The sequence below is a fragment of the Chanodichthys erythropterus genome, chromosome 17 (genome assembly GCF_024489055.1).
Source record: "Chanodichthys erythropterus isolate Z2021 chromosome 17, ASM2448905v1, whole genome shotgun sequence".
Lineage (NCBI taxonomy): Eukaryota > Metazoa > Chordata > Actinopteri > Cypriniformes > Xenocyprididae > Chanodichthys > Chanodichthys erythropterus.
In genome coordinates, this window is record NC_090237.1 from 31,693,889 (window position 1) to 31,717,743 (window position 23,855).

General features: G+C 37.3%; 1 protein-coding gene across 1 annotated transcript in view; it reads left to right on the plus strand.

Moving 5' to 3' along the window:
* The first annotated feature begins 203 nt into the window (after positions 1 to 203).
* Positions 204 to 23,855, plus strand: part of mtnr1ba (melatonin receptor type 1Ba) — a 31,370-nt gene continuing 7,718 nt past the window's right edge. The window contains exon 1 of the mRNA XM_067365250.1: positions 204 to 402. Within this exon, the coding sequence (XP_067221351.1) occupies positions 204 to 402 (199 nt within the window). The remainder of the gene's footprint in view (positions 403 to 23,855) is intronic.

Here is a 23,855-nt window from a genome sequence, read left to right on the forward strand (position 1 = left end):
TATTCGTCAGTCAAGACAATAGCCGGGTGGAAAATTTATGTTTCGTGTGGCACATTAATGAGAAAGCAAAACCCATCGCCGAGCTTCCCAAGGATTGTTGAGCATATGGAAATATGTAATTGTTGACGAAGGTGAAGATGACAGAAGCTTTGTGAGAAAGATACCGAGCGTGTTTTTGTGGGAGAGGGTGAAGTTTATTCGACATGCCCGAGAATGTTTCCCTCATCAGGAACCGGACGGAAGTCGGGCAGGGTCGCGCTTGGGGTAGCGGAGCAGGCGCGCGGCCAGCATGGGTCGTCATGGTGCTGGCCAGTGTGCTGATCTTCACGAGCGTGGTGGATGTGCTCGGTAACGTGCTGGTGATCATCTCGGTGCTCAGAAATAGAAAACTGAGAAACGCGGGTGAGTGCGCGCGTTTAGTCCACATTAATTAACTGAAAGATGAGGGAATGTTAACACAGGACGCGTTCTTGCATCCAAAACAGCTAAACGCAAGGTAACCTAATGGTAACGCATTCCAAAGGTGAGAATGCAATGCAAGAAAACTTAAAAACTGCGTCCCTTGTGAACGGCCCCTAAAAGTGGATGAGAATCATTCACTGGCTCATGACAAGGAGTTATTAGGATAATACTCGTATGACTCATTTGCAGCTTCAGAGAAGGGTCAGCAGCTGTCTTGCCACACTGTGAAATTCAAGAATTAACCTAGTGCTTCATTCACAGGGTTACCAACCATTCACGTGCACATCTGGCCTGAGCATGAATGACTGTCTCATACAGAGAAAAAATAAGAATTCGTCTAAAATAATTTTGAGGTGGTGATTTCCACCATCTGTCCTATGTACTGAGCTATAAAAACAAACTGAGCATTTGATTACTTGAATACTTGGGGTCTTTAAATTTAGTCTTTAGTTTTAAATGACATATAATAACCTGCTAATTTGCCCACTGATTCATTTAGTCAAGAAAATCAAGCTTACTTATTTTCAGACACTGAATAACTTTTATGCATGTACATGTGGAAATTATTTCATTCAGTTGCTATTTTTTTATTTATTCATTCATTCCTCTTAAATACATTAATTATTTAGTTTGTTCATTCATTTTTATGTTCATTTGTTCAAAACAAAACTTAAAACAATATTGACTAGCCTAACCCTAACCCAATATTCAAACCCTATTTTTCATGGACATAGGGTTTGCATTACATAATTTGCAGATATCAAAGACGGTCAGAGCCTGAGAATAACACTGTGCACTCAAGGCTGTCTGACAGTGATACTTTAACGGATGTTTGAAGACCATGTGAGCCAGAGAGTGGCGATATGCTCGTGAAGATAATAAATGTGTGTTTGGATATATTATAATTCCATAAAAATCTAAACGCATTTGGTGTGAAATACAATTTACACACGCATATGTTAGTACCTGAGAATGAGTTCCAGTGTGAATTGCATGTCTGAAACAGCAATAGCCCAGATTTAATTTACCACCAATATCTATCACTTATGTGCTTGCTGTGTTGGCATGAGTGTGAGAGAATATGCTAAGCTATTCCAGTTATTTCCACTCAGAAGAAGCATTTTATTGAAGTCCCTCATTCATTAATATGAAGTACCATATGGTTTTAAATTATGGATTGTCATTTGCATTTTTTTCACAGTCTTTATTACAATCTGGCAATGCTTCTCAGATTCAGGCTTCACATAGCTATAACGTCATTATATTGGCAAACGTTAGAGACGAAATAAAACTCCAGAAAGTGTGTTCATTCTCTAAAATAATTTATTTAATAAAGGTCACAAACTGAGATGTGAGAGAAAGTGAAGGGATAATCAAAGGACTATGAAAGAAACCAAAATAGGAAGATGAAAACAATGACAGAGAGAAAAAAAAAACAGTGAAATTACTGGGGCTGTTTTAAAATATTCTTTTGTTCTCTATGTAATTTGCATTATCTGACCTCAGAATGCCAGAGTTCTTGTCTTCAGTGATTTCTGAAAGGCAGATGGGGTTTGAAAATGCATTTTTTTTTAATTTCAGCTTTTTATTGCTCACTAGAGCACATGAACAACTGTCAATGGGAACAGGGAAAAGACAGAGAAAAAAGTGAGAGTAGGTAAACACAGACGTGAACCGCAATATCTCCAAACAGGCTGTCTGTCAAACCATTCGACAGCGCTGTGTTATTAGGTCAGAGTTTGATGTGTCGGCTGTGTTCTGTAATAGTCATCAGTAATACTGAGTGTGTGAGAGTGAGAACACAGAGAGAGCGTTGAAAGAGAGGGCTTTTCTATGCATGTCATTGTGTCTTTGGAGATTTTTGACATTTTCTTATCTTGAAATGTGCAGGTGGCATCATCCCATCACTGTCTTAACAAAGCCACGGTAAACACGGCAATGTGCCCATTTACCAGCACAGCCCTGCACTCCAGCTCTCAAATAAAACATTGTTGTCTACAAATGGATGAAGAGAGACCAAAATGACAGAAATGTTACTGTTATTCCTCCCTAAACTCTACCTTTCTCTCTTATTCTTCATCTCTATCGTGCTTTCAATCCAATCCTTCAGTGTTAAAGTTCATATCTGTTGAGCTGGTGTTTATTTAGACAATTAGATTTGGTCTTTGACCTCACATGTTATGGGCAATTGGTTGTGTGTGTTTGTGTGGACCACAAGGTGACATTCAGTGTCTCATTAGCATAGAGTGATGAGTTTGCTGGTGCTCTATATAGATACTCGAAGGACATGCCATAAATGTTGCGTGTGTCTGTCACCCTTGACTGCATCCTTCACTTTGACCTGTGATGATTAATTTGCATTAAGGTAACATAAATATTGGAGTGCTAAAACAATGGCATGATTGCGTTTTTGTTATTTTACATGCCCGACGTGCTGAGTCCAGATGAACCACAGGAGCGGGTAGTATTGATTAATACATCAGATGTGTTTATTTTTCCTAAAGGTTCCATTTGTTGTGTGGTGCTGGTCAGAGTGAAATCCTATAGAGTGCATTAGCGCCCTTCCCCTTTTTCAGCGGCGCTAGTATTTTTTCCATTCATTTTTCCCATAGGGATTTTAAAATAGTCATTGTTAAAGTGTGTATAAGCCATCAACCAAGCCAACCAGCTTCGAGGTGAATCACGACACTACAAACTTTGAATTGGAGAAAAAAGGTTTTTGAAAAAGACAAAGGTACAAGACTGTATTTAACAGTTTTATTTGAGGGGAAGAATCCCATGAAGCATTGTAAACCGCATAATTGAATGAAAAACTAAGAAGAAATATAAAACTACTCATATACAAATGTTGATTATATATATGTAAAGGAGGCCAGCTAGTAGTCGCTGTGAGAGTAAACCTCACTCCTCTGATCTCACGAGATACTCCAGCGACTAACACTAGAGGTTGTAGCTTTTAGCCTCCTCGTTAGAGCATCTAACTCCCTCGCCGGAGACCCAGGTTCAAGGCCCGTGCAGAGCGGGGCAAGTAGGACCTGGGTGAGGGGTTACATATAAAAACAATATATTTTAAGTTTATTGCAATATATATATATACACACACACACACACACACACACACACACATTTAAAGGGTTAGTTTACCCAATAATGAAAATTCTGTCATTAATTACTCACCCTCATGTCGTTCCACATCCGTAACACCTTTCAGAAGACCCGTAAGACCATCTTCAGAACACAAATTAAGATATTTTTTATAAAATCCATGAGCTTTCTGACCTTTCTTACTTTATTCAACAATTTCTCTTCATTCTCCTATACTGTTCATGTAAACACAGTGCAGCGTTTCCAGGTTCTATGTCAGAATGCCGGCTCAGTATTGGCTGATACTGTTCACGTGAGCACTGAAATGGATGCATGTGATGTTGACGCAGATCCCGGAAGCGCTGCACTGTGTTACCTGAACATCACAGGAGACTGATACTGAAGAGAAGCAATTGTTAAAGCTGCCATAGAATGGAAAATTTAATTTACCTTGGCATAGTTGAATAATAGTTGAAAGTGATAGTTCTGTAGATGGAAATGACATACAGTGAGTCTCAAACACCATTGTTTCCTCCTTCTTATGTAAATTTGATTTGTTTAAAAGACCTCTGAAGAACAGGCGAATCTCAACATAACACAGACTGTTACATAACAGTCGGGATCATTAATATGTACGCCCCTAATATTTGCATGCCAGCTCATGTTCAAGCATTAGACAAGCCAGTATTAACGTCTGGATCTGCACAGCTCAATCATCAGACTAGGTAAGCAAGCAAGGACAACAGCAAAAAATGGCAGATGGAGCAATAATAACTGACATGATCCATGATAACATGATATTTTTACTGATATTTGTAAATTGTCTTTCTAAACGTTTCGTTAGTATGTTGCTAATTTACTATTAAATGTGGTTAAAAGTTACCATAATTTATTACTGTATTCACAGAGACAAGAGCCGTCGCTATTTTCATTTTTAAACACTTGCAGTCTGTATAATTAATAAACACAACTTCATTCTTTATAAATCTCTCCAACAGTGTAACATTAGCTGTTAGCCACGGAGCACAGCCTCAAAATAATTCAGAATCAAATGTAAACATCCAAATAAATACTATACTTACGTGATTAGACATGCTGCATGACGAACACTTTGTAAAGATCCATTTTGAGGGTTATATTAGCTGTGTGAACTTTGCTTATGCAATGTATTAGAGTCGCGAGCTCGGGGGCGGGGATCACAAGCATTTAAAGGAGACGCAGCCTGAATCGGCGCATATTTAATGATGCCCCAAAATAGGCAGTTACAAAAATTAATAAAAAAAATCTATGGGGTATTTGAGCTGAAACTTCACAGACACATTCAGTGGACACCTTAGACTTATATTACATCTTTTGAAAAAGCATTCTAGGGCACCTTTAAACTCATTATTTTTGTTTTGTTTTTGCGCACAAAAAGTATTCTTGTCACTTCACAACAGTAAGGCTGAATCACTGTAGTCACGTTGACTATTTTAACAATGTTTTTACTACTTCTCTCGGAGGTCAGAAAGCTCTCAGGTTTCATCAAAAATATCTTAATTAGTGTTACAAAGATAAACGAAGGTCTTACGGTTGTGGAACGACATGAGGGTGGGTAATTAATGACAGAATTTTCATTTTTGGGTGAACTAACACCCAGTATTTTGAGAGCATAGAGAGATCAACTCGATTACATCATTCGCAGTGCTTCAAGGGAGTGGGTGGAGCTGACAAGATCTTTTGGAATGTGTCGCTTTTTTCAACTCTGATTGGTGTAACTTTCTGTGCAGCATCAAGGGTAATGCAGTTTTTCACCAGGAATTCTGCTATTAAAGGTGCTGTATGTAATTTTTTTGACTGTACTAAAGCATAAAAATTTGATAATATGTTTACGGAAATTTAGGAACGTGCTAAGTTCACATGCACATTTCTCTGAAAAACAAAGCTACAGCCAGTTATCTAACTTTGAAATGAGTGACAGAATGTCTGTTTTTGTTTTAGACTGTGTGATCCCGCCCACTGCCAATTTACCCAATAGTATTTTCACACCCCGGTTGCCATTTGGCGGAAAACACAAGAGTGTAAACAAACTGGGTCGGAGATCGCAGATTCTACCCGACCTAAAAAGCCTCAGCAAAAATCTCTATGAACAGGAGCATATTAAAACCCGTATAAAACTCATCAACTTTCAAGTGTGCAAGTCTCCTTGCCTTCCATTATCAATTGTGATCATTCCTGTTGCATGTTCTTAAACAGAGCACATGCTCTGCGTGTGACGTCATATCAATCACACTTGCGGTAACCCGGGTTGCGTCAACAGACGATGATTATGTATCGACTAGCCAGAGATATTGTACAAAGCATCAAATCTTGGCACTATTAAGAGGATTTGGTATTTCCAATTAATGTAGGCCTGTTACATTCTTCTAGTCTATTATTATTACTATTAGGTTCGGCTTCTTTTATTATTAAATTAATATTATACTACGTGCTGTGAGGATAATAAAAGATTAGGCTATCTTTGAAAATGGTTTAAACATTTTTTTAGGTCTATTATATGATGAATTAAAGGCCTATAGCTAATTAAAATTATTAAGAGAATAGGCTATAATATTTCCTAACACTGCAGTCATCAATCAAAATTAGCACAGCTTTAGGCTACTTCAAGCACGACTTAAAAGAAAACAACCTGTTTAACACGAAATACTATTATTCTCATTTGTTTCACAAGCCTATATGTACAGCTACATGAGAAATAATGGAATAAATGAAGACAGTATATACCGTTTTAAGCATTTTATGTTGAAATTCGTCTCTGAGAGAATATGGTCCGTTAATGCAGCGTCAGGCAGCTCCGTCACTTTTTAATTTCACTTTGAATACTGACTGAGGTTGCGACTTTTTCACCGGCATAACACCGCTGTGATATCCATTGGTTCCCCTACTTGTTTTAAATCGGAAAGATTTTCAATATTGTGATGAAGAGATACATACGCCACTGTCTTTTGGCATACATCTTTACAACTATAGATGTGAATGTGAACTTGCACACTGCGTAATGCGTGTCAACATTGCACTGCACATGTGCTCCAGAGACTTCTGAATATGATTGAGGTAGTAGTTGGATTCAAGCATTTACATGGTCATTTTTTGCTTTTGGATTGGATTAGAAAAGGAATAAACCACCCCTTCCAATCCAATTGAAATCTCATTTGGATCGAGCTCAATCGGATCAATTAAGGTGTTTACATGAACGTTTTTTAATCCAATTGAATCCGTCAATCCGATTACAAATGGATTATTTGGGTGCATGTAAATGAAACCAATATTACATACTGCACTTTTAAACAGGATCATTTTAAAAATAAGCTGAAATATTGCAGGCTGACGGCTTCAGGAGAAGCAAATACCATCGATTAACAATCTCATGGCTCTCAGTAGGTCTGTCTTTAAAAGGTACATAACACACACAGTTTCGGCCAATCTCATGTTAATTTTGAGTACCTATAGAGTAGTACAGCATCCTTCATATCTCCGAAGAGTTTTAGTTTCATCAGATTCATAAAAGACAGATATGCTGTACCAAGTCTTTCCGAAAACAGCCGAGCTCCTGGAGGCGTGCCGTAGACGAAGCGAAAGAGGAGCATGCGCAGCTTTTGTGTAGAGAAGCTATCAATGGTCAGCTAAACAAATGTATTTAAACACACACAATACACCATTGCATTATCCCTGGATAACTTTTGATTCATTATACGTTCGTGTTATTTACATTATATGCACTTACGCACCAACTGCCAACAAAACACACATTTGATGCAGTTTTACTCCCCATCTCTGGTTCCATCTTTCAGTTTCAAATGATCCAGCGTTGAACATCGTTTATAAAAACAATTAGCGCCAATCCTGAGGGCTCGAGCAGCCACAGAAAGATATTCTCCATTCATTTTAACCAATAAAAAAGTGACTAGATGACACAACTTTATTCTAATTTTGATAGTTAATTCAAGGCGGTTTCTATGGTTATTTTTTGACAAATGTCAAGAGCGCATCAATGTAATGTGTGAGCACAAATCTCTCTGCTCCACTTAACGCTGGGATCTTTGGGAAGCTGAACAAGGCTATCTTTCCCTCACAACCAAAAACACACTTCTTTGGTGACATTGTTGATTTTTGTGGTCTAAAAACAAAGTGACAAATTATACTCGAGCAAGTCCTGTGCAGCACTGCCAACGACTTCCGTAACCCGAACGAAGCGCATTGATGGGCGTGCTTTTCCGCTTTTCTGGGAGAAGTGCCCATACAAGGAATTCCACCCTTTATCACGTAATACAGGGCAATACTTGAACAAAAACTTTCCAAAACTTGTGAAGGAGTCTGAAGGAGTATATTTGGCGCAGAAATACTCCATCATACATCCAACTCGTTTTTTGAAACTTTGCCCTTTAAAGATTTATAAGTTATCGTATAAAATTAATTTCCCTGTGGAGAAAATGAATGGAGTTCTTACTTGCAGAAGCCGACTGTTGCACTCTATTGAGAGTAGGGAAACTATGCAAATGAGATAACAAGACCACGCCCATACTTCTGTCCAGCAGCGTTCCATCACGCCCTTGCACCTGTGTAATTCTCTAGAGAAAAAGAAGGGGATGCATTTAAGATATTATTACTCGTAAAAATGAAGGTCATATCTCTATAGTCCTTTTCACATGATTTATGACAATGTTTCCTGATGCATTAAACTTTGAAGAGTGAAGTATTAAAGACATGTTTTAAAGGAAAACCATTTTTTTTTTTCCAGTGGAAGCTATTTTGGAAAAAAGTGGGTGTTTATTCGTCCATACAGTGAATATACAGCACAACACTGAATAGAAATGTAACATTCCTAGAAAAATCATTCTGCAAGTCTTTTCTCTTTGAAGCAATCATTAAGACTATTCTGTTCTAAGCCACTTTATTATCATAAAATCTGCAATGAGATGTGCCTGTCATTTCAGTAAAAAAGCCTGAGAGGTAGAGATCAGAGTTTAAGAGCTATAAAAGTGATTGGTGCATCTGAAAAACGTAGAGGTCGAAGTGTAAAAGTTATGGAACACAGGCTGCAGAGGTCAGTCAAAAACAGCATCAGTGTCAACGGAGACTGGCCACGTCAGCGGCGTGCAGTGAAACATGATCCGTAGCTGACAAAGAAAAATGTAGCGTTTTCTACACGTGCACGTGTGTGTGAGTGTGTGTGTGGTCGTTTGATACAAGGCCTTTTTATCATCCTAGCCACTCCTTTTTACATATACACACTTTCACACACACTAAAATTTCCTCAGATACAGGGTTATTGGTGCCAAGTGAGATTACAAAGTCCCTGAGGACATTGCTTGCGGAGCTGCTACAATGGAAGCACTTTACACGTTCATTTATCTTCAGCACACACACATCCACTTATGTAGGCAAAAGAGAGCTGCTACCGTGGTAGAACCCATCATGCTTGTTTTTACCCAATAAAGTAGTGATTGTGCTGGTGAAGTCCATGTTAGTTTGGGGTCATTAGAGATTTAATTAACATTCATGTTGACTAAGCACTACCTTTCGCTGCCATCATTAATGGTTGTGTGTGTGAGCAGTCTGCTATGCTGCTGTTTTTAATGAAAGGCTTTGTGTATGTTAATGTGTGAGAGAGAGACCCAGAGGAAACTTTTAATGCTCAGTGGTGGCTCAAAAAGCCTAATGGTGTTCTCAGGTATGTCCCATTTAAATATTCAATTCCTCTCAGGATTTTCTGCATGATGCGAAATTAAATCGGCTGTTACTCTACCTTGGGAAATCTGATCACAATACAGCTTTTTTGAAACTGTACTGGAGAAATCAGAGATCAAGAGACTCCTCTTACTGTCCATTTGATCTCATTGGTTCCCTAAGACAAACAGTTGGAGCATTAATGAATTAATGGGGGAAGACCATGATACTGGGTATTCAGGTTTCTAGAATCCACATCAGTGTTGTAGAACTTAAGTCTAAGTTCAAGACCATATTTTCTATGACTAGTTGAGACCAGCTCATTCGAATCCTATGCCAGGCCGAATTTAAATGCTTCTGAAATATGGTTTTGGACTTGAGTCAGAGTCTGGTCTTTTCATAATCACTGATTCACATTGTACATTCATGCAACCTGTTTAAATGCCTTTGCGAATCAGCTGCCCATTTTCCATTTCCACTGTTTGTCATGTAGATTTTCAACCAAACTGAGAATAATTTTCAGTCACAATTTTTTTTGACTGTACAAATCATGTGGATAGCTAATGAGGCAGTGAGGAATTAACCCTGCAAAAGAGCACTCTAAAAATTAATGTACTCAGGTTTTTTTTTTTTTTTTTGGTGAAACATTTTTACACCTAAAATTTACATTTTCAAGCAGTGAAATCAGTTACATATACCTTATAAATTGTGTAAATGTAAGTAAAATTAACATAAGTAAAAAAAAAAAAAAAAATTAAGTAGATCCGAGTAACTACATTTCATACCATGACAAATAAAACCAGTGAGTTAAGAAAAACAATAATTTAAACTTATTTCCTCTAATCCTTTGTAAAATAATCCACACAACCACATACATTTTATCTCATTTAACAAACATTTTATAAGCAAAAATTAAACATTTAAAAGCAAGTCAAGTGTAATCACTGCTATGCCATTTCCATTGGTGTTGGCTCTCATGTTGGAGCTGGGCTCATGTTTGATGGGGGAACTGCAAACCTCAGACCGTCACCCTGTGTTTGTAAACCCGGATAAGTAGAATCTACTTAAAAAAACCAAGGTAACTCGTTGCCTTAAAATGTTTAATTAATGAAGCATTAGTTGAATAAGTGAAGTGGACTACGTTCAATGTACTTAAGCCCATAATGGAATGGAATAGAACATTTAAGTTGAATTGACTTAAAAAATTTAAGGAAACTGGTTGCCCTAAAAAATGTAAGTAATGTTAACTTAATAATTCAAGTTAATTTAACTTAAAATGTTTTGTAATATTAATTACTTATGTAGTTATTTCACCTAGTATATTTAACTTCAATCAAAATTCATCAATGCCTCCCATCATGCATTGCTGCATGAATAAATTATGAGCTGAATTGTCTTAGTAATTTTCTTTATTCTCACTATATAAATTTTACCGGTTTTCTGTGACTTTTTAGTAGCTTGTTTTCTAATGTTCAGAGTTGATCTGTTGATCAGAATATGTTGCTTGTCACCGTCGTTGAGATTCACAGGCTGAATCTTGATGTCTGTGTGTGCCTATTTATTTTTTATTTTTTTTGTGATAAGGACAACTTTAAAAAAAAAAAATGTATCGATAAAGTTGATCTTCCGCTGTAGAATCACAGTGCTGCTGTAATCAATAATGTAAATCTAACTCAGATTGAGATTGGGCTCTAAATGAATTCAGTGATTCAGATCAAATAATGATTATGTGAAAACATAATCAACACCACCTGATTATCTTTTAACTTTGCTTGTCTGGTTGGTTTTAATGCAGTTAAAACTGCCCAAACAAAATCTAATATTAAAAAGTCAAGGGTCAAGAGCTCATCTAAAACAAACCCTGACCTCGATGATGGTAACTTAAAAATTGTGATTTTCTCCTTTAGTAAAAAAAATATAAAAAGGTAAATGTTTGGAAAAAATGTCTGTAGAACAGCCAAAACAAATGTTCCAACTGCTCATCAACAGCTCCTTGAATTCACACACACCATGACAAAATGGCGTCATTACCTGCCGCAAACCAGTGTGTAGGAGGCGTCGTCAGGAGAAAAACTTCATAATTTAAGTTACATTTAACTTACATTTATTAACACATTCAAATACACCCACAAATTAGTAGAATATACTTATATTTTATAAGTAATACCGTTGGACAGGCAAAACTTGATGATATTAAGTTGTTTTAGCTCAAACACATAATTCATTAAAAAGTACAGTTTACTCAGAATTCATAATTAACACATGTTTAAGTAATACATGTTTAATACATGTTTAAGTAATACATGACACATGTTTAAGTAATACAAACTCAGTTTGTTTGAGTAGACACTACTGATTGGACTTAAAAACTCAATTACAATAAGAAAGGACAAGAAAAAGTTCAGCTTAATCAGAATTAACAAGTAATGTCAATAAATTAGACACATTTAAGTAATATGTACTCAATCTCTTCGAGTTGAATCAAAATCTGGGTTTAAAGTCTAAAGATGCTGTGACTAACTTCCATATGCTGCCCATAAACAAACAGTGCACAGTTCTGAGAACATATTTTAACATCCAAAGTAATTATATTCTCTTTAGGAGAAAAGTCATTTATTTTATGGGTAACACTTTAGAATAATGGTCCGACATTAATAAGTAATGCAGTAAGTAATGCAGGACTAATCAGTAGTACTACATTAACACTTCAGCTACTACTATTAACTAATATAGAAACAAGCTTAACTAATCAGCAAGTAATATCGAATTTAGGAGATAGTTCCTTATTAGGTAATCAATAATTACTGAATGAGATTAGCATCATTAATAACTAACTAACTGACGAATTGTAACATCTTTTTCACTTTAAAATAATGGTCCAGATCACTAGTAGTTCCTGCATAGTGACTAGGTAACACTTGAGTAATTAATGATGCATTTTATGACCACGTTGACAGTAAAAAACAAGACAATTGCTCACATCTCAGACACTTGAATGTTGTGATTAGTAATTAATTAGTAATTCTTTATAATTTGCCATAGTTACCTGTTAGTTCTTAATGATTCCAATCTCATTCTATAATTATTGATTACCTAATAAGGAACTATCTTAGTCCTAAATTTGATATTACTTACTGATTAGTTAAGCTTGTTTCTATATTAGGTAATAGTAGTAGCTGAAGTATTAATGTAGTACTACTCATTAGTCCTGCATTACTTCCTGCATAGTTACTTATTAATAATGGACCCTTATTCTAAAGTGTTACAGCAAGGAATCAAGCGTTTCCATCATGTGGAAAAGATGTGACACTCGTTTAGGTGACTGACATCGCACCCCTGTGTTGCTTTGCATTAAATATAGTGATTTACAACACATTAATAATGTTATTTTTTTACCTTTTTTGCCTATAATACAAAAGCTTGAAGAGGACTTTATTCTGAAAATAGCTTGTGACTAAACCTTGTTACTCCAGTGGATTCTCAAACTGTCGGCAAAACCTTGTTCAGTATCTCCACCCGCCTCCATTTAGAATGAAGTGCCCCCTTTGCTTGTTTGCTGTGCAAGGGTTAATAAAGATCCTCAAAAAACACAGTGTTTGTAAAGGATGATGTTTTATGTATTTGAGGAGTGTCTTAGTCTGGTATTTGCCATCATAGCAATACAGCCCATGCATAGCACTTCATCTTTTATAACACAAGATTTGGGCCAATATATTAAATGGCGGGAAAAACTGACTGCTCACATAGCTACAATGAACTTTGTAACCTGTAAGTTTGTCAGGATTCTGTATTTTGTCATGTTTTTTATTTATTTTTTTTATTTTGCAATTTGCCATTCATGTTCTTTTGTAGTTCTTGTCATGGTCCTTGTAGTTCTGTTCATGTTAATTAGTTCCAGGTGTTTCTTATTTCAGGTAGGCCTATTTAATCATGTGGTCTGTCTTGCCCTAGGTGGATTATTGTTGATTCGTACGTTTGCCTCTCATGTGATTATGGATTTAGGCCTTGAGCTTATACTGTATGCCATGTTTCATTGTCAAGTTATGGGTATTTCTTATGGTCGGAGCTTTTGAACCCCTTTTTATCTGTATATACTGTAGATCCAGACTGTTGTTTGACTTTTTGAGGCCACCCTACAAAGATGATGAAAATGTAATGCGATGCACTTACTGCCTTAGATGCGGCCGAACTAATGACTGACAAAACAATTTGCTGGTGAAAAACCTTGTAAATTCCATCTGAGCTTGATTTTGGGAAAATGTTAATAATGTAATGACCATATATATAAAGCCACAATACTAAGTTTGACAACATGATGTTTAATTATTTAAAAAATAGTATTTTTTTTTTCCAAGAATAGTAGCAGTTCTACTCTAACATGCAGTTTTTATGTTCCTGTTAAAATTTCGCTTTTTTTCATTCCTTGGACATGGTTCAGAGCATAGACTGTGAAGAAAAAAAAAAAAAAAAAAAAAGATGGATGGTGCATCTCCACTTCCTTCCAATGTCGAAAAATGAAGCCAAAATATCCCAGAAACAGTAGGCTTGTTTGAGATGCATCGCCACTGCACAGACCGATCGGCATATGACATCAAAGTACCGCGAGACCGAATATAGCTCTCCAAAACACTCTCACGGTACTTTGATGCCATATGCCGATCAGTCTGCGCAGAACCGATGCATCTCAAACAAGCCTTATCATTGCCTATTACATCATTCAAAACCTGAATCTGCACAGTAGTGATCCAGTAGTGGAACTGCAGCATCAAGGTCCTGTTCATACTCTCGCTCCTGTAGACTCATTCGCTAACACGGCTGTCAATCATGACATTACACCCCGTTTTTATAACATCAAAAACTAATTAAAATCAAACTTACTGAAAAAAAAAAAATATATATGAACGAATGTACGTGATCTGCTTGTTGAACTACTTAAAATGACAAAAAAAAAAAAAAAAAAAAACATCTTTTAAGTGTAATTTTTAAGTGTACTTTCAGTTTGGCTCACATTTTGGCTCACATTAATCCCATTTGATTACATAGAGAGGGCGGAGTTTTTGGCCTATACTGCAGCCAGCCACAGGGGCCGATCGAAATGTTTTGGCTTCACTTTTCAGGACATATTTCATATTACAGCATATTTTATGCCGTTTTAACATGTATACAATATTATACATTTTATCTCATTTAACAAACATTTTATAAGTAAAAATTAAACAATTAAAAGCAAGTCAAGTGTAATCACTGCTATCCCATTTCCATTGGTGTTGGCTTTCATGTCGTGTTTGATGGGGGAACTGCGAACCTCAGACCGCCACCCTGCGTTTCACTCATAGCCTAAAGATGCTGTGACTAACTTCCATAAGCTGCCCATAAACAAACAGTGCACAGTTCTGAGAACATATTTTAACATCCAAAGTAATTATATTCTCTTTAGGAGAAAAGTCATTTATTTTATGGGTAACACTTGTTAATAAGTAACAATGCAGTAAGTAATGCAGGACTAATGAGTAGTAGTCCTGTTTTGGCTTCACTTTTCAGGACATGCGTGGTACATTTGGTTCAGAGCCCTGCTGAGAGCTGCTTTTTGAAGAGAATGCAAAAAGCCCATGCTCAGTAACTCAACCACTAGGTTGTTACGTTGGAGGGTGGGGGAGGGGTGCATTTGTTTTAACTGTCAGCGATTGATTAAATTGAGTTTAAGTTTTTGCTAAAGATTAATAATATACTGATCAGTTTCAAGAATCACAATTATTACTTGTTATATATAATAATTATCCATTCTCAAAAAAAAAAAAATTATATATATATATATATAGTATCTCACAGAAGTGAGTACACCCCTCAGATATTTGTAAATATCTTATTATATCTTTTCATGTGACAACACTGAAGAAATGACACTTTGCTACAATGTAAAGTAGGGAGTGTACAGCTTGTATAACAGTGTAAATTTGCTGTACCCTCAAATTAACTCAACACACAGCCATTAATGTCTAAACCTTTGGCCACAAATATGAGTACACCCCTAAGTAAAAATGTCCAAATTGGGCCCAATTAGCCATTTACTCTCCCCGGTGTCATGTGACTTGTTAGTGTTACAAGGTCTCAGGTATGAATGGGGAGCAGGTGTGTTAAATTTGGTATTATCGCTTTCACTCTCTCATACTGGTCACTGGAAGTTCACCATGGCACCTCATGGCAAAGAACTCTCTGAGGATCTGAAAAAAATAATTGTTGCTCTACATCAGTGGTTCTCAACCCATGGGCTGCATGCGAATGTGGCTCGTGATGCTGACCACGTTAAAAAAAAAACCCTTCTAGTTTTACAAATCTTTTTTTTTTTTTTCATTTCAAACAGGCCTAACTTAAAATGTATTAAAGAAATAAATGTTTGAACAATAATTGTTTTTGTCACATAAAATAATTTTGGTGATCATATAGGCCTAGCTATTGTTTTCCGACATGCGCAGACCTACACTGACGCAATTTCACAGTTAACACACACAATTACGAGCGCACGCTTTGGCAGATTTAAAACAGTTATCAATTAGCGATCAAAACAGATAAATTTATCATTAGAAGAGAAAAAAGAAGTGAGGAAAATTCCAATGAAGGAACAAGACCAAAACAGAAGACTCGTAGCATCAATAGCAAAGGTAGGAGAGTGCTTGAAGAGTGGAAGAATCAGTTTGCTGTCAATGAGCACGATGGGCAGCCTTACTGCTTGCTCTGCAGTAAAACACTGGGCATTTGCAAAACCTACAAAATCCATTTCGATACCACCCATGCAACATTTGACAAGAAATATCCACCTGGATCACAGGAAAGTGCTCTCAAGATAACTAGTCTTGTAAGAAATGCCATCGCTGAACAGAATACAATATGAGCTATCTTAAAAGTGTCCCAGGCCGTGACATTAACAATGTTCAAAATTTCGTGGCTCCTTGCCAAACACGGCAAGCCATTCAGTGATGGGGAGCTAGTTAAGAACTGTTTTCTGGAATCACAATGTCTGTTTGATGATCTGAGCAACAAGAGCGAGAAAATCCGCAGGATAAAAAGTTTACAGCTTAGCAATGACACAGTTAGATGTTGAATTTCTGAAATAAATGAGGATTTGACAGTACAACTAAAAACTAAACTAGCCACTGCTTCAGCACTCAGTTTAGCGGCGGATGAATCGACAGGCATCGGAGACGTTGCCCAGCTTTGCATTTGGGTGAGATGTGTGAATTCAGGAACGTTTGAGGTTACTTTCTTGATGATATTGGCGAGGGAGAGAGATTTCCATTCTTGAGAGACAATGAGTGGAAAACCAACCTTGCTTTTCTTGCAGACATCACAGCTCACCTAAACAAGCTGAAACTGCAAATTCAAGGTGACGAAAAACGTGTTGAGATCTGTTAGTCTGTGTTGAGAGTTTCAAAATGAAGCTAGGACTTTACATTGCACAACTCAAAGATAGTGATTTAACTCACTTTCCACTTCTGAATGACGCGTGTGAGGGTGTACTGGACATACAACAGAAAGAACGATTCGTTACAATTGTCAATCAAATGCAAGAAAAATTCATCGCTGGTTTTTAGATTTTGAGAAAATAAAATTTGCAGGACATTTCATGGTAACACTTTAGATTACACCCCGGAAAGTACTGCGTAATTACAACAAATTTACAGCGTAACTTTCAATAATTATACTGTAACTATACAGTAAGTATGTGTAAGTATAGGGGAACAATATGTGAAGTATTGGGAATAAAGGGGTAACAACCAGGAAAAATAACAAATTATTCATACTTTTAATATTTTATAACTAAGGGGTACGTATGACATAACTAAGGGGTAAATATGACATTACGGGCCGTAAATTAAAGTGGAGCTTGTTACCCTCTTATTTCATGTAGTTACAGGGTAAGTAATTAATACAAATAAATAAATAAATAAAAACGCAAACAGTCATATCACTTGGAAAACTTTATTTGAAAAACAACTTATTTCAAAACAGATTTAAAGTTACAACACTTCTTATTTGTTTCTCTTGCTTGGCTTCCTCCTCCTCTTGTTCCTCTTTTTCTTTCTTTCCACTGATGAATCTTAAGAGGGAATCCCATTTGCTATTCTGTATTTAAAAATTACAGAACACCCGGAAATGTGCTCACCGTTTACTCATCTTTTACCCTCATGCCATCTAAGATATATACGACTTTCCTTCTTAAGATGAACACAAAAAGGATTTTAGGAAAAAAATAAATCATCTGGGAACGCTTTATAATGCAAGCTCACGTGTTCCTAAAAGTCGAAGCATCAAACAGCACAAACAGTATTAACTACAGTAATCCATACGACCCTAATGGATGAATCGATGTCTTCTGAAGTGAAACGATTCGTATTTGTAATAAAAATGCCAAATATTTGAATATTTTAAAACTTTCGACCAGCTGTCTTCTGCGCGTGCATGCGAGGATTGAGAGTTCATGCGTGACGTAACTTGAAGCGTGACGTAGGCATGCCGAGAAACTCACGCAGATGTTGGATGCCGTCAGTTTTTTTTTTTTATTATTATTATTATTTTAGTAATGCTCACAACAAAATACACAGAATAACAGATAATGAGAATGAGAAACAAACAAGACAGAATAACAGAGACGGCAGTTCTTGCGCGAGTTTCACACGAATCTCCCGCGAGAACATCATGAAAGCTTCAATGTGCTTCATCGAACGCGTCGCGAAGTCGACTCTCATGCAGGCGCTGGTGACAGTTTGTCAGAAGCGAAAAGATGAATAGCCTAAACCATGAGAAAATTTCGGGGTGTACTGTATTTTCTTATAATACAGAATAGCAACGGGATTCCTTCTTAAGATTCATCAGCTGAGAAACAAGAGCAGGTGGAAGCCAAGCGAGAAACAACAACAACCAAAAAACGGACAAAACTTGTTACTTTCTGTCAGGACTTTAGAGTTTGAAATGAAAAGTTGATTTAAAAAATGAATAATAAGTGTTGTAGACCTGTTTTTAATAAAGTTGTTTTTCAAATAAAGGTTTCGGAGTCAGTGATATCAGATTGTTTGCATTTTATTAATTACTTACCCTGTAACTAAATGAAATAAGAGGGTAACAAGCACCACTTTAATTTACGGCCCGTAATGTCATACTTACCCCTTAGTTAGCCTATATGTCATACGTACCCCTTAGATATAAAATATTTACAGTATAAATAATTTGTTATTTTCCTGGTTGTTCCCCCTTTATTCCCAATACTTTACATATTGTTCCCCTATACTTACACATACTTACTGTATAGTTACACTATAATTATTGAAAGTTATGCTGTAAATTCATTGTAATTACGCAGTACTTTCCGGGCTGTAATCTAAAGCGTTACCCATTTCATCAGAGAGCCATTCACTTTCCCTGTGGAAAATATCAAGCAACTTTTGGTTTGCCCCACTGCGCACTTGAAGATGAATTGATGGATGTTCAGGCAAGAGGGCACACACGCACAGCAATCAACATCAGTTGCAGAAATGTGGCGAAACATCCCTGGACAAAATCTCAGATTATTAAATTTGAGAGTGCTTTCCATATTTGAAACAACATACATTTGCGAACGCACATTTTCTGTAATGACGCGAATCAAGTCACGTTTCTGTGTGCGTCTTACAGACAGAAATTTCATCAAATTGGTCAGCTCCCGACAACATCAGGTATAGAGTAGAATTACTCTCCAATAATAATAATAATAATAATAAATGTAATCGTAATTGTCTAGATGCCATAATATGACATCTGGTTGGTTTGCATTGGTGACGTCAAATATAAATGATGTGCGGCCCTTAAGACTTGAACTTGGACATAGTGCGGCCCACTGGAAAAAAAGGTTGAGAACCACTGCTCTACATAAAGATGGCGTAGGCTATAAAAAGATTGCCAAGACCCTGAAACTGAGCTGCAGCACGGTGGCCAAGACCATACAGCGGTTTAACAGGACAGGTTCCACTCAGAACAGGCGTCGCCATGGTCGACCAAAGAAGTTGAGTGCACGTGCTCAGCGTCATATCCAGATGTTGTGTTTGGGAAATAGACGTATGAGTGCTGCCAGCATTGCTGCAGAGGTTGAAAAGGTGGGGGGACAGCCTGTCAGTTCTCAGACCATACGCTGCACACTGCATCAAATTGGTCTGTATGGCTGTCGTCCCAGAAGGAAGCCTCTTCTAAAGATGATGCACAAGAAAGCCCGCTAACTGTTTGCTGAAGACAAGCAGACTAAGGACATGGATTACTGGAACCATGCCTGTGGTCTGATGAGACCAAGATAAACTTATTTGGTTCAGATGGTGTCAAGCATGTGTGGTGGCAACCAGGAGAGGAGTACAAAGACAAGTGTGTCTTGCCTACAGTCAAGCATGGTGGTGGGAGTGTCATGGTCTGGGGCTGCATGAGTGCTGCCAGCACTGGGGAGCTACAGTTCATTGAGGGAACCATGAATGCCAGCATGTACTGTGACATACTGTAGCAGACCCTGATCCCCTCCCTTCAGAGACTGGGCCACAGGGCAGTATTCCAACATGATAACGATCCCAAACACACCTCCAAGACGACCACTGCCTTGCTAAAGAAGCTGAGGCGTAAAGGTGATGGACTGGCCAAGCAGGTCTCCAGACCTAAACCCTATTGAGCATCTGTGGGGCATCCTCAAACGGAAGGTGGAGGAGTGCAAGGCCTCTAACATCCACCAGCTCCGTGATGTCATCATGGAGGAGTGGAAGAGGACTCCAGTGGCAACCTGTGAAGCTCTGGTGAACTCCATCAAAGACTATAGAATAACACAAGACGTGTCACTCGTATTGTTTTGAATGGGTATGGCAGAATGGCAGAATAAGTCCCGCCTTCTAAATAAGAGCCAATCGCCGACTGGTAAAGTCATCGCGTCACTTCAGCGGCCGTTAGAATCACCGGTTTCTATAGAAACAGTCAGACGCACGCCTCCAAAGAGACGCGCATTTAGGTCTGTGCATGCGCATTAGCTTTATCCAGCCTGAAAATTTTTTTTTTTTTTTGTCATGATTCAAGCGTTTAGAAACTAAATCTATGAGCCAGTTGTTGTTTGATTTCATTGGTGATTTAAAATATGAAATACAATCGTAAGGTTGGCGAACAGTTTTGGAGAATTTGATGTTTCCCCATTCAAAGAGATTGCATGATGCCCAGGATGCCCGAGAGGCGTTTCAAAGATGGCCGCAGAGTGAAATGACTTGTCTTAAAGGGACTTTGACTCCATGCCCAAGAGGGTTAAGGCAGTGCTGGAAAATAATGGTGGCCACACAAAATATTGACACTTGGGGCCCAATTTGGAGATTTTCACTTAAGGGTGTACTCACTTTTGTGGCCAGCGGTTTAGACATTATTGGCTGTGTGTTGAGTTATTTTAAGGGGACAGCAAATTTACACTTTTATACAAGCTGTACACTCACTACTTTACATTGTAGCAAAGTGTCATTTCTTCAGTGTTGTCACATGAAAAGTTATAAAGTATTTACAAAAATGTGAGGGGTGTACTCACTTCTGTGAGATACTCTATATTTTAAAATTTGTTAGACAAATACTAATTTTTACTTAAGTGATATTCAGAGATTTTATTAAGGAAGCATAGTTTATTGTGATATTTACAAAGCCACTGAATTATTTTTTAGAGTGTGGGGCTAATCCTGCTAATCCGGGTTTAAAGTAGAGATGCACCAATACTAAATTTCTCCATCAATACTGATTATTCAGAGTGATATCTGCCAATAATTAGATTTTTCTTAAGCTCTCCCAACTCAGTGGAGTAAGTTTATAGCTAACTAGCGAACTGTGAACACTGGATAATTTTACTCAATTTTATTTAAGTGACTGTTCACAAGCTTTTTTGTCTTTCTGCGGTTGAAACTGAGCGGTTACATGACACATGATACATTTCGGTAAGTTGTACTGTATCTTTCAATGTTGATGTTCATGTTTTTTCATGCTCTAAGTTGTATTAAAGAGGAAGAAAAGATGTGTCAAAATGGCGTTTATTGTTTATTATTATTAACATTGCTATTTTTTTAAACTGTTAATGGCCCATGGTGAAAATAATAGCTTTTATCAGCCGTGCACCAGTGCATCTCTAGTTTAAAGACACAATATCCCAAGGTTAATGCAGTGTGAAAATTACAAGAAACCCCCCACAACATTTAGTTTTTGAGGATGAAGCTGTCTTTCCTAGTTTAGAAATATAACGCTTATCTATCAACCCGCAAAGATAACCAGAGTCACTGGAAGTTGAATGTTCATTTATTCTGTACCACACAACTGTCGATCTAACATAGGCTAACTGTTGTCTTGATAGGCTATGAACCACCAAAGCAGATTCAACTTCAATATGCAAACAAGACTGGGGGAGGGGTCAGAAAGTAGGATTGATTTATTAGTATTTACTTTTTCATATTAACTAAAGTGTGTTAGTTAACATTATTTATTTTGCAGTTAAAGCTACACCCATGATGAGATCTTTAGTAATTTTTCTTGTCAGTGTGGATAGATCTTTAAAGTGACATACAAGAGTTTAAACCTACATCAGTGTAGATAAAATCAAGGTTAAACTGACACTCAATCAAGCGCTGCAGGGATGACGTATTTTGGTAGGCCAAAACCCGAAAACAAGTTAGAATTTTAGCACTTCGGATTCCGGTTCCATCGTCCTGAAGTCGATGGGTTTTTTGAATGGGTCTTTGGTTAAATGCCTGAAATAAGGTCTGTGGTAAACACAAGCTCAAGATATTTTCACAGTTTTTCTTTCTACAATATAAAATACATCAGTAGTACCCTCTTGTGATTTTTTAAAGCTTTCACTTGTCTTGTAAAAGGCGGTTGCTAACAAGTGTCTAAATGGGCCTACAGAGGTTCTCAGAGACATTAAATGTCATCAGATGAACAAGTAAACTCATCTATACGGTGTCTCAGGAAAAACAGTGTCAGTTCTCGTACAATTAGGCATCGAACGAAACAGCCTCAGACGAAAAGGCATCAGATGAAACGGACAGACCAAAAGGCATCAGTTTTGTTTGTTTTTTTGTTTGCTTTTTTGTATAGCCTAACTTTCTATTGGCTTTTATCCATCATAATGCCGTCCTTCAGTTGTCTTTTTCTTTACTGTTATTATTCCCAAATTAATGTAAGGTGTGTGTGCGTGCATGTTAATTAGAATCTATCTGTTGATGGTATTCATGTAGGCTATTTCTGTAATCCCTTGGCGAATAAGAAATAAAAAGAACAGAAAACAACATGGCGATTTTCACATTGGTCTGCAGAAAAAACAGCAACAGGCTGAATGAAAATGTAAAATGTGACTCCATCCAGATAGTGGTATTCTGTTTTTATTGTTATTTTTATTGTACCTCTCATTAAAATAAACCATGGTTTTACTACAAATAAAACTAAATGGTTATTGTAGTTAAAGGGTTACTTCAGGATTTAGCATTAAGCTTTGTATTAGTAGAATACCACTAGTATTTTCGAATTAGCGTGCTTTCCCCCTTCATATCAGCCCGAGATGAGAGATTTATGCAGTTTTATTCTGTAAAAAAGCCTCCGATGACGCAAAAATTGTCATTTTGCGTCATCGGAGGCTTTTTTGGCCAGAGGCTTAAAACTACTGCCAGTAATAGCAGGTAGTTCCGTATTTTTTCACCACGCCCATACATATGCGCGTTTGAGGTTACTCACGGACATAGATCAAAAGTGGGTGCCAATTATATTTTTAAGCTTACAGTAATTAACTTTATTTTGTCTGCACTACATCAGTGGTTCATCTCGCAAATTTATTGGTCTCTGCAGTCATCTCAACCAATACAGCCACAGGCTTTTGTGGTAACATTAGCATAAATAGATAAATAAACTCAGTTTTACAGAACAGAGGCTTTACTTTGATAACAGTCAACTTATATGCAACTTATATGTAATTGTCTATCAAACGTTACTTTGCTACGTTTGCAGTTTTACTGCTACCTACAACACTACATAGGCTACTGTGTTATCAGTCTAGTATCAGCGAGTCTTACCACTAGGCGAATACGCTTAGTACCAGATGCCCAGGCTGTTCGTCCTCTGGGAAAGTAAAAATAGATGGTATTGTGGTGTCCTTCAGAATGGTTCTTTTCATTGCAAAGATATTTGGTTCGTAGTCCTCGTGCTTGAAATGGAGACTACATATTCTGCGTTTTTTTAGGTTTTCTATAACGGTGTCATCTCCAAACTTCGGGTGTTTGATGGCCCACACCCACTGTTTACATCGCTCCAAATCTTTAACTTAATCGGAAAATGATGTAAACTTACTTGTCCTTTCCTGGTTTTGGGTGTAAATCCAGGTACAAAGCAATTTAGCACCATTTCGCTGTAAATGTATGAACTAACTCACGATTTATTTGTTTGAATTTTCCTGGTAATGCCGCCTGTAGGCGTGGTTTGGGCGTGGCCTCGCAAGGGCAGCAAAACAAGTGCATTCTGGGAGTTGTTGTCTTTCATCCACATTAGTCAAAAATACATTTTCTGCCTTTTCTCAGTCTAGAAAGCTCCAAATTCAA